Here is a 12,204-nt window from a genome sequence, read left to right as displayed (position 1 = left end):
TTGCTTACAATACTATTTTTGTTTACTTTTATTGTTGCACTTTAATATAAACAGTATATCAAATAAAAAAAAGATCAACATCTGACTTAAGACAAAAAAAACATTTATTGATGAAAATGGTTCATTTGCAAAGTTGTCAGAGCTCAAATGGAAAATAAGAAGTGTCTTGTTTTGAAAATGTGACAATGAAAAATAGTTGCAGATGCTATTTTAGGCTCCAGTCGATTCTGTTTTCCATCACACATGAAAAGCAAAATCAAAAAAACATTTGAATTAAGTATAACAGGAGGGGAAAAAAATAAACAATTGCAAAAACCCTGCAAAATACCAAATTAATGAGCTGAATTAACGAGAATATAGAAGAAAAAACTATGTCCTTTATTTAACTGACTGTAATGACAAGGTTACTTGGACAACCCGACCACCACCTTGAGTTGGTACAAACATCTAAAAAGAAAGCATGACTATAAAAATGCGAGTTCCCCCACACAAGCCATTCTGTGACATCCTCATTTCCTGTCGTTCGAACGAGAGCGGCTGCAGAGGAAGGGGAACAAACAACGGAAACGATAAAGGACCAAATAGTATTTCAGCAAGTGTAACTTTCAAACGTGAATCATAACGCATACCTCCTTGACCGTGAGAATGATCTTGAACGCTTACGGGTCTTGTCTCTGGAAACAGACCGATATCTGCGTCTGTCTCGTGAAACAGACCTGAAAGGGGGTGGAGGGGATCATGCTCAATAATTCATAAATGCATTGGATATATATATATATATATATATATATATATATATATATATATATATATAAATAAAAATTCAAGCGCAAGTACCTGCTGCGACTGCGGCTCAGGCTCCTCCTCCGAGGGGATCTAGAATACAGGTGAAATGGGGGTAAAAAAATGTATAAAGTAGGATTTATGTTTCCGTACAATGGAAAACTCATGTAGGATCATCTTGATGGAACTCCCCAATAACAGCTCAACATTGTTAGTTGAATATATATATATATATATATATTTTTAAACGAGATCCAAACACTGAGCCAGATCAAAGATTATCATGCTAAACCCTGGCGCTCACTTGGGGTGGGGAATTGATTATTCGATGCTGCTAAGAAGCGCTTTAACAAGTCTGACAATATACAACCCCAATTCCAATGAAGTTGGGACATTGTGTTAAGCAAATAAAAACAGAATACAATGATTTGCAAATCATGTTCAACTTATATTTAATTGAATACACTACAAAGACAATATATTTCATGTTCAAACTGATAAACTGTATTGTTTTTAGAAAATAATCATTAACTTTTTAGAGTTTTTAGAAAATAATCATTCAATTGTATGGCTGCAAAACATTCCAAAAAAGCTGGGACAGGTGGCAAAAGTTGAGGAATGCTCATCAAACACCTGCTTGGAACAGGTGGGTGCTATGATTGGGTAGAAAAGGAGCTTCCCTGAATTGCTCAGTCATTCACAAGAAAAGATGGGGCGAGGTCACCTCTTTGTGAGCATGTCCGTGAGAAAATAGTCCAACAGTTTAAGGACAATGTTCCTCAACCAACATTGAATGCCCGTGACCTTCGATCCCTCAGGCGCCACTGCATCAATCAAAAACAGACATCAATGTGTAAAGGATATCACCACATGGACTCAGAAACACTTCAGAAAACCAATGTCAGTAAATGCAGTTTGGCGCTACATCCGTAAGTGCAACTTGAAACTCTACTATGCAAAGCAAAAGCCATTTATCAACAATACCCAGAAACGACGTCAGCTTCTCTGGGCCGAACTCATCTAAGATGGACTGATGCAAAGTGGAAAAGTGTTCTGTGGTCCGACGTGTCCACATTTCAAATTGTTTTGGAAAATTGTGGACGTCGTGTCCTCCGGGCCAAAGAGGAAAATAACCATTTGGACTGTTATGGACACAGAGTTCAAAAGCCAGCCTCTGTGATGGTATGGGGCTGTGTTAGTGCCAATCGTATGGGTAACTTACACATCTGTGAAGGCACCATTAATGCTGAAAGGTACATACAGGTTTTGGAGAAACATATGCTGCCATCCAAGCGACATCTTTTTTATGGATGCCCCTGCTTATATCAGCAAGACAATGCCAAACCACTTTCTGCACGTGTTACAACAGCATGGCTTTGTAGTAAAAGATTGCGGGTACTATACTGGCCTGCCTGCAGTCCAGACCTGTCTCCCATTGAAAATGTGTGGCGCATTATGAAGCGTAAAATACGACAACGGAGACCCCGGACGGTTGAACAGCTGAAGCTGTACATCAAGCAAGAATGGGAAAGAATTTCACCTACAAAGCTTCAACAATTAGTGTCCTCAGTTCCCAAACGTTTATTGAATGTTGTTAAAAGAAAAGCTGATGTAACAGTGGTAAACATGACCCTGTCCCAGCTTTTTTGGAACGTGTTGCAACCATAAAATTCTAGGTTATTCATTATTTGCTAAAAACAATAAAGTTCATCAGTTTGAACATTAAATGTCTTTGGTTGAACATGATTTGCAAATCATTGTATTTTGTTTTTATTTGTTTAACACAATGTCCCAACTTCATTGGAATTGGGGTTGTACTATGCAATATTCTCTGTCTCACTCTGTATTGTATGTATTTATTCCAGCACAAAAAAAAAAAAAAAAAAAAAAAAAGGGGGGGGACGGACAGGTTTCCATTTTAAGCTGTTTGCTGGCTCAAGAAGCACTGCAGCAAACCAAATGGGTATTGATGAAATGTCAAGCAAGTTTGAACTATATAGGAGAAAGCTGTACTATAGGTGAAATTGTATTGAAACAGAGAAGGGGGGCGGGGGGGGGACTGCAACTGCAAGGTGAGCCTAAATGGCCATTTGTCGAGCCATGAAACGTAACATGTACACAGGCAATTGTTTGCAGTAAATTCAAATAAACACCAGACCAGAAAACCTTTGTAATGTTTTGTCGTTTTACAGGGATGCTTTTAAATATCGAAAATACACAACTGCCAAGTGTTAACGTGTTTTGAAGTTTTGAAATATAAAAACTCATAACAACTATAAAGAGCATGATAAAAGCAACTTACTATTTTGGGGGGGTTTGGACAAGAAAGAAATGGCGCATGGTAGCCCTGGCGAGGGAGGTCAAATTGCAGAGAGGATCTGCCACATGCTGCAAATGTTGCCGATAAGAAGTTGCTTGTTTGCTGGCTGCAGGGGACGGCTGTAGAGTTTCCCTGTCTTTAGGGGGGAGGGATGTAAGCCAATGGCCGTTCCCGTTGATACTGTGGCGAATAGTACGAGTAAAGACGCCGATTGGCTGATAACATGAGGTGGGCCGCTGTTGATTGGATTAAGGTTGGAGCAGAGGAGGATGCCGTGAACTGCATACTCAGGAACCAAAAGGTTGGTGGAACCTGACGACTGGCGCTGTGCCTGGGTCATGTGACAAAACCAGCCAAGCAGATCGCTGGTCAGCAGTCACATGATGCTGAAAGAGGACTAGTTGACTGACTCAGATGGTGAGAAGCGTGGTGGTGACTCTGCAACGGGGTTCAGTTTATTAATAGATGGAAAACTGAACTCAGCAAAACAAAATGTATACCTACAGAAATGTCTTCCAAAATCTAAGAATAGGTGTATGATTGTTTTTTCAATTAAAGCAGTTCTAAGAGTAGTGTATTTCAAAAAGAAATTTGGAAATTCTAATGGGTTGGGTGCAGACAAAAGCTGCTTTTGACAGCTGGTCTAAACTTGGCACTGCCAAATATACTGTACACAGGAAATCCGTGAGGCAAACAGATCATTGTGAATAATCACAATGCTTTTATTGTTGTCAACAAATTAAGTAACATTTTCAAATTAGTTTGCTGCCCACAGTTATGGGGAAATCAGCCATGTGTACAAACTGCAAATGACGTTAAAAGCAAGGCGTGGCTTTAGAAACATACCTGCGTCTAACTGGAGAGCTACGGCGCCTGCTCTCATCCCTGGGGTATCGACTCCAGGACGGAGGAGGACCACGGCTTCTAGAACGCTTTTCCCCAGTGGATAATTCAACACGGAGTCGGCATCCACACATTGTTCTTACAAAGAAAAAAAGCCCTTTATAGTTCGTATACTTGCAAATGGTCAAGACGTTGGATGAATTACTAGTAAGAAAAAGTTGTTACCTTCCATCCAGTTCTCTCACAGCATCATTGGCATCTCGTGGATCTTCAAACTCGACAAAGGCGAAGCCCGGTGGGTTCCGAGCAACCCAAACACTTCTTAAAGGACCGAAGTATCCAAAGGCCGATTCTAACTCAGCCTTATTGCCATTGTTTCCAAGATTCCCAACGTAAACTTTGCAGTCCAGGGGACAGTCTCTGTTAAAAGGGGGGTCTGAGTGGAAGAGCGAAAAAAAAAAAAAATGAGGATGGTTTCCTCACAGGGTTGTGATCCAGTTTAGCTTAATGATCAAATATTTAGATGCAAGACAATGGTGAAAGGCCTCTTAACAACTCTTTAACAGAGACATATTGGTGGAAAAAAGTTATGTATATGTGGCGACAATATTTAATGTTTGATGAACATCATCTATATTTATTGGAGACCATATTGCCAAGTCTAAACGAGTGAGGACTGGGATGGCGGTATATCGTATTGCCAAGTAAAAACTCCACATACCTCCCATTTCAGCAGGTCCAAGTCTCCTGATGAAATACCTGAAACAATAAAAAAGTCAGGAAATTGTCATAAACTTACCTGTAAACTTATTACGTTGCTCAAATACCAAAGTTCCTATAATAGAGCAAATGAATCAGCAATTGTCACAACAGAGCATTTTGATCTTTGTGGCTCTTTGTTGTTGCCTGCAAGAACTAGACTGCAGCATTTTGAATAGCAAATAACTGATTTTTAATCATTAAATAGGGATGCATGATAGTGAAATGTTCCTTAAAAACTCTGCTATTGCTTCTTTATTTTCGAACTCTGCTTGCAGTGTGTGACATCAATCAGCAATCACAACAACTACAATCCCATCACCCTCGTACTGCCCAAAGGAGACACTTCTCATCCCTAGCATCTATTAACGGCTAAGGGTTGCGTGAAGGGCGCTATAGTGTATTATTTTGTGTGTGTTTTGTGTAGTTTATGGACATCACATTATTATTTATCAGAATGTTTTTTTCACCGTGTACTTTGCTGTCTGCAGCCATGTCGACATTGGAAATGACAATCTGTTCTCAATGGCCATACCTGGATAAAGGTTAAATAAATTAAATATACGCACTTGTATCCGATCTGAAAAAAAGTGGTATCGGTACATCCTTATTAAATACTATGCAGAGTTTGACTTCTGAGTTTGGATTTCAGACAGAACATTGGCTGAAAACTGCTATCATGAGTCCAACTTTAAGACGGCACTACCATATCGCATATAAACATTAAACCCCAATAGTTTAGTATAGGAAATGGATGGGTCGATAGTTGTTATACATGTATGCTTAGAAATATTATGCAATATTTGTTTGAAGAGTATTGCCTCCCTTGACATTCATTTTACATTTGCTGATTTCGCCAACAATGACTTCACACTAGTTTTCTGAAACAACTGATGGTTAAAAACAAGTCATTGTTGAGTTTTATGCTTTCTTACCGAATACTTTTGTATTTACAACTTTTAAAATGTCTCTCTCCCTTTGTTAAAGGCCCCGAGGAGGAGTTTACAGTCTTTTATGATCTCACACACACAGTTGTGAAGAACAATGTGGAACTATGTTACGCTGCAGTCGAATATTTATCAATTTAATTCCTACATTAATAACTATCGTCACATATTAACTCACACAAGAACATCTGTTAAAAACGAAAACACTGTAATTAGAGCAAATGAGTCAAACATTTCAAACAAAAAGTTCAATGAAAAGGCACGCTCTTTCGACGCCATTCGCACACTCGCGTCGAGCTGACGCAAGCTAGCGACATGTAGCACGCCCGCTTGTGCATCTTGAAAGCAAAGGGAATCACCGTTAACCGTGGCCTTTGAGCGTCAACGCCTCGGCGCGAAGTTATACAACCGAAACACGCGAAATGAACTCGCCAAAGAAAGCCAAGAGACCGAAATAAAGCTCGCATTTGTTACCCATCCCCCCTCGAAGCAAACATGCGAACACGGGAGGCTAACGCTAGCTAGCAACACTAGCATCGCGACGATCGATTCAACACGTTTCCGAGGCCACTTGACTGACCCAATTCGACGCCACCGTCGAAGCCAAATGATGTATTTTTTTTAAATATTTAAACCCCTATTTTGCGTTAAACTCACCCTTATATAGGCAGTTGCGCGACTAAAACGATTCCCGTCGAGTTGAGTTACTTGTTTTCTCCGCCGGTTGGAAATTCCAGCGTTGAACCGAAAGGCCTTCTTATTCTTTGGGTGAGAACCCACTTGGAACACAGCGCCCTCTACTGCAGCGGAAGAGTAACATTCACAATCTGTATTGTTTTTTAATGTCAAACATAACTGTAGTGCAAAATGGGTAAAACATTACATAAACATAAATAAAACATCACATTAAAAGGACAAATAAACAGAAAAAAAACATGGCAGGGGTCAAAAGTAAAAATAAAATAAAAAATACTATAGCAGGAGTATAATCTCAATGTTTTGACAGCATTCTTGTTTTTAGCAGCTATTGGCATTAAATACAGTTCAATGTCTCCCATAAAGACAGAAAATAGATTGTACCTTAGCAAATTTACATTTGGGAATATAAAAACTTTGCAAGAAAGATAATGAGATTAATGGGATAGAACACTTACAGCATCACGGGTTGGCGCACACTTTACCAACTGGTGACTCAGTGACATCAGTGAAAGGAGCATCGAGCACAGAAGCCGATACAGTTCCCAAGTTCCCCTTTCTAACGTCGCAGTGTGTGAGTAAAATGGAAAAACAAATACCTAAGACGTTCACCCGCTTTATGAACCCTTTGTTAAGTTAATTATACAAAATTGAATACAAACAAATTAAATACAGCTGATTAATAATAATACTTTTGTCATGTAATTTCTTTGCAAACAACAAAAGGAGCATTCAATTTCATACAGGTAAATACACTAAACCAGTGGTGTCTAAACTATGGACCAGGGCCCATTTGCAGTCTGCCGTCCATTTTTTTGTGGCCCACGGCATATTCTAAAAATAACATTTAAAACGGGCCGCAGTGCTATTGGGTGTCGGTGTTGAAAAAGTGTATGGGGGTGGGGGTTTGCAAAACCCACATTCCCCATGGGTGCGATACACCTGACAACTATTATGATAATTTGGATTACAGTTTACAGCTAAGCAAACAGTCATTGCCAACTGTGGTCCTGTGACGCCCTTTGAGACACTTTTGTGTGTCACTTTTTTTGTATACAAATAAACTTGGCAAACCAAAATGTACCATCTCATGACATGTGAATACTACATGAGAGAAAATCATAATAAATTTTCATGTAGTCGTTAAGTTGGAATTCTGATTTTTTTAAACACACTTGTGTTTAATGATTCTGTTTCATATGACTTTCACTTTACTGAAATAACTCAACTTTTCTACAATGTTCAAATTTACTGAGACGCACCCGTACATAAATTTGGTCTTGTGTGCAATCCTGCCAAGAATCACAAAATACAAGTCAGGCAGTAGAACTTGAAATGCACAAACCATTTGCTGTGGTCCTAAGCAGGCAATATGACTAAATCAGCGACATGGTTATTGCTCAACAGGAGGACTTGCCAAACACGTTCCCTCTACTATAGGCTGCATCTACATGCCCAGAGCATAGTTTCGTGTTCACCTACAGCAAGAGTTGTGTGTAAAGAAAGGCTGTGTTGTGCGTGCGCAAGGAGGATCACCCTTCTTGATGAACATTTCTATTTGTACTGTATGTTTTATGTTTTTTTTTTTTTTAAACATGCCACAGTAAGATGATTTATTGTATTCTGCTGCTCTTTTTTTGGATCGCATTATTACTCACATATTGTATCTTGTTTGTGGTGTATGTTGAGTGGTGCCACGCCCGAGAATGTTTAGATAAGTCTCCAACTGTCACTATGAACATTTAACTTTGTTATGGAGAAATTACCCACACATGCATCTCAACCAACCTCTAATTAGTGAGGCATGATGGATGAAATTGGTTCTTGACAGCTTTTCCTGTCTGTGTTGCCAGATGTTCTGAATATAGCCCACATTTAGGTTCAAGAGATGATGTGCACACCAATGAAAACAAATTAATGTTGGATGTTTTGTAGAAATTGCATTGTCTTGATTTATCTGCGATACCCAAGGTTGTTTTATACATTTGCATGATTATGTTTGTGCCGTTTACATTTAATGGAATGACAGATTCTTGTTGTAGTACACATCCATATGTTATGGCACTATGAAGGAGGATCTCTAACAAAGAGAAAAACAGAAACACACCCAATACTCTACTAGGTAGGATTGGATCCTTTGATTTAAAAAAAAATCATAATAATAAAAAAATTAAAAAAGCCTTATTATACTACTAAGTGGTGTGATGACCAAGAATACACCCATTATGAAGATTTTGACCTTTTAATATAACGTCAATCTTTATATTCTCTTTCTGTTGTATCAACACTGCGTAGCTACGTAAAGGACCAGTGCAAACATGTTTAATTGTTACAGATTTATTTACAAACTCTAATTAAACATTATAAAACATTACAAATATGACATAAAGTGATGACTATGACAAAATAGTTACATATATCCAGTACTAAGTCTGTTGAATTACTGTGTGGTGTGCGTTTAGAAAAAAAAAAAAAAAATCCCCTTCTTTAGTCATACATATCATAATGTGGCATAGATGGTATACTTCCAGTGTATCTATTATTGCTTTATCTTTTGTGATAAAAATGTCATCATCAACGCCAGTTTGCAAAATATAGATACTGAGAACTAGTATGCAATTCCTACCTCTAATAAATAGATATAAACCTTATTAATTCCGGAGGAATTTCCGGTGTCACAGCACAAAACAAACCAGAACTATAAAAAGAAGCATTTAAAAAAAAATAAGAATTTAGTATTAAAGGTTTTACCATGCACAGCAGATGACAATATTTGCATGTGTGCATGTAAATGAGATCATACATATAATATAGTATGATACAGTCACATTTGTACATAATGTGTACTTGGGAGAGAAATAAATGTTATACAATATGTTTCTCCCTCCTGTTTGTTTGTGTGCAAGTTTATGCAAACATTTCTTAACTAATTTCCCTGCTACTTGGGGGATGAGGTTTTGTTCAAAGTTGAGCCTTGGCGGAAGTCCTATCCACTGGAGAAAATAAATCCACATCCATCCACACAAAAATTTAATGATTACTTAATGAATTGTGCTCTACAGAGTCAACAGGTTTCGTGGAAACTGGTTGAGTACTTTTTACATAATCCTACACACAAACCCTACACTCCCTGACGAGATACATTAAATAGTTCTTCACATTTACTTTACTTTTTAAAAAATACTTTACCACTGTGTTTTTCGATAAGAAACAAGCACTCTATTTTATTGTACTTTATAAAAAACATACAGTAATTTCATAAATAGAAAATAAAGAATTAAACAGTTTTGCAACATTTTTTTTTTAAGTGTGACAGCAAACTTCAGCTGGGAGTGCAAAGCCTCTTTTTGGACGATTACTGCTTTTTGTGAAGAGAGCTGTGTACATGCAGAGCTCGTATTTAGAGATTTTGCTCGCAATTCAAAGCAAAAAATTGTCCGAACAAAGGCTCATAACTTGACACACTCAAAAGTAGGATCACTTGTATCTCAAGGCACCACTATACTGTACCTATTACAATCAAACTGTTCTCGTCATATGACTTCAAGTCATATTTTGCTCACTATGCTGTGTGATTCTACAAAATTAACAAGTGTCTTGACAATTGGTTTAGAAATCAGACTATGTCTTTGATGTTGTTTATCCTATGCATTAATCAAAGATAAACCCTGTGCTTATCAAGGAATTAAAACAATGTGCAGTCAGTAGCCAACAAATCCATGCTAATTTTTAAAATAGAGTTTTCTTGCTTCTTGTCATTCACAGGGTAAAAATTCAGGGATAAACAGCAGCCCATAGGAGATTACGTCATGTACAAGTACAAGTACGCGACACGGATGGTTACAACACAAAGAGCCTTATGTCGCTCGACTTTTTTTTTGTCTCAGTACTTCTAGGAGGGTATTCACTCTTATAACTTGATCCCCAGCCCCTTGTGTTTTTCTGTCACTAAATGAAGAGTTAAGCACTGTTTGTTTACTCTGCATAGTGCCCAGCAGCCATGCACGGCTGTTGTGAATGAGTCGTCTTCTTTCATGCATCCACTCAGGGTTGTTTTCAGTCCGATTAGTACAGCACATTCTGTTCTGTTTCACTTCCTGATGACTGTGCAGGGTTTATCCCTGAATGAACTCGCCTGCGTGCTTCTGGTTACACCGAGACACAAGACAGACAGATTCCCGCAATGCCGGTCAGGTTTTTATTACTTTTACGGCTTAAAAAGATAGGCCTGAAGACTTGTTCTAAAAGAAGAATAAAGTAGTGGTGAAAGAGAAAGCAGAACAACTTTATTTTTTCACAAACAAAGGGTTTTACATACTGTACATACTGTCGATTAGAATTTTTTAAATTTACATTTTACAGAGTAAAAAGCACCCATAATCATAAAAAACAAAGATTAAATATAAAAAAGATAATGATTTAACGACATATGGTACACATCAGTAAATAATACATAATAGTAACTACTACAAATCAGAAACTATTATTTTTTTTACTACCATTATTTGTCAATTTGAAGCTATTCCTCTTAGATGCTTTAATGTAAAATCATATTGAATACATTGCACCGGAGTATTGCAATATTAGTCATTCGAACTGCTCTAAGTGCTAGAGGACTCTGCATCTTTTTGCACTCTGTCTCTGTCAATTGACTGTCTGTTGTCGCACTAGAGCGGCTCCAACTACCAGAGACAAATTCCTTGTGTGTGTTTTGGACATACTTGGCAAATAAAGATGATTCTGATTCTGACATATATGACAGTAAAAAAAAAACAAAAAAGCAGATGATCTTTTAGTATTTTTGTAGAAGGTTGATGATTTGGTCAAAACAAAACCAGGATGTTGAGGATGGAACAAGCAGTGTGGTCTCACACAGTGCGTCAGTATAAACATTTATTCAAGCATTTCATTTCACAGGTCAGATGAGGTCATCGTGACTTGCACGTAAGCATAGCGAGGTGGAGACCATGCTGCCACTTTGTCTGTGAAAAACAACCTCTGCAAAAACCTGGTGAACTAAATCTTTCTTATCAATAGGTGGGAGGTGCTGGACGATGAAGGGTCGGTTGTGTTCTTTGATCACAGTTGTTTTCTTGCCATTATTATCTTTGCTCTATTGAATAAAATGTTCCAACAGTGTGTGAGAGACATTTTTCTCCTGGCGCCTCACTATATTACTCATCCGGGTAACAACCTCCCAGCGGACTTGCAGAATCAAATTCACTCATGTTATGTCACCTTTGTTATAATCAAGATCACCGTGTTCCCTTCCTTTGCTGTCTGGCTGTATGCCAACAATGTGGCTAGACAGCGTTCTCAATGTGTATACCATGATGGGACTCAACATGTAGAATGCTGCAGTGCGGTCAGAAAACCTTAAATCCAACCAAATGAAAGAAAACAACTTGTGGTCTGAGCTCACAAGACAATGTTCTAGGCAACGTTGTGGCAATAAGATGCAGGATGCTTTAAAAAAAAACAAATGGAATTACAAAAGGATGCAATTATTAATGACTAAATTCAAGCACAAGGCAAAAAAAGGTATCTGATCTGTTTGGTAATTGTAAAAGGTAGAGTCTGCAGTTAAAAAAAAACGAACAAATTTTTGTCATATATGGTATGTATATGCTTTCTGTATGACCAGGTCGTAGAATAATATTAAAATGATCTTTTCAGAAAAACTGGTTATGTAACTGGTAAACAACAAAAGTTAAAAACAAAGAATTGAGACAAATCGAGGGTAAACATATATAACCGTGGTGTCCTATAAGTGGATGGTTGCATCGCTGGGCTTGGAAAACCATTGTTTACATCACCGGGTCACCAGGTAAATTGATCACCTCGCTGATATTTTTT

At 38.0% G+C, this 12,204-nt stretch overlaps 1 protein-coding gene across 1 annotated transcript; it reads right to left on the bottom strand.

Annotated features, from left to right (window-relative positions):
* Positions 1 to 86: 86 nt before the first annotated feature.
* On the bottom strand, positions 87 to 6,885 carry srsf3a (serine and arginine rich splicing factor 3a). Its single transcript, XM_061686857.1, has 8 exons — positions 6,807 to 6,885; positions 6,310 to 6,452; positions 4,668 to 4,705; positions 4,172 to 4,382; positions 3,950 to 4,084; positions 838 to 876; positions 630 to 716; positions 87 to 537 (listed from the first exon to the last, which is right to left on the bottom strand). The coding sequence occupies exons 3-8, from the start codon at positions 4,672 to 4,674 to the stop codon at positions 510 to 512; spliced, it is 507 nt and encodes a 168-aa protein (XP_061542841.1). The 5' UTR covers positions 4,675 to 4,705; positions 6,310 to 6,452; positions 6,807 to 6,885; the 3' UTR covers positions 87 to 509.
* Between the last annotated feature and the right edge of the window lie 5,319 nt (positions 6,886 to 12,204).

This window comes from Phycodurus eques, chromosome 10 (genome assembly GCF_024500275.1).
Source record: "Phycodurus eques isolate BA_2022a chromosome 10, UOR_Pequ_1.1, whole genome shotgun sequence".
NCBI classification, from domain to species: Eukaryota; Metazoa; Chordata; class Actinopteri; order Syngnathiformes; family Syngnathidae; genus Phycodurus; species Phycodurus eques.
The sequence above is the reverse complement of the archived record's forward strand: the minus strand, read 5'-3'. Positions and strand labels throughout refer to the sequence as shown.

Coding starts and splice junctions, on each gene's coding strand:
- srsf3a (XM_061686857.1), bottom strand. Junction 4,085..4,171: donor GTGAGAGAACTGGATGGAAG/GTAACAACTTTT, acceptor TTTCTTTGTAAG/AACAATGTGTGGATGCCGAC. Junction 717..837: donor CTGAGCCGCAGTCGCAGCAG/GTACTTGCGCTT, acceptor ACCCCCTTTCAG/GTCTGTTTCACGAGACAGAC.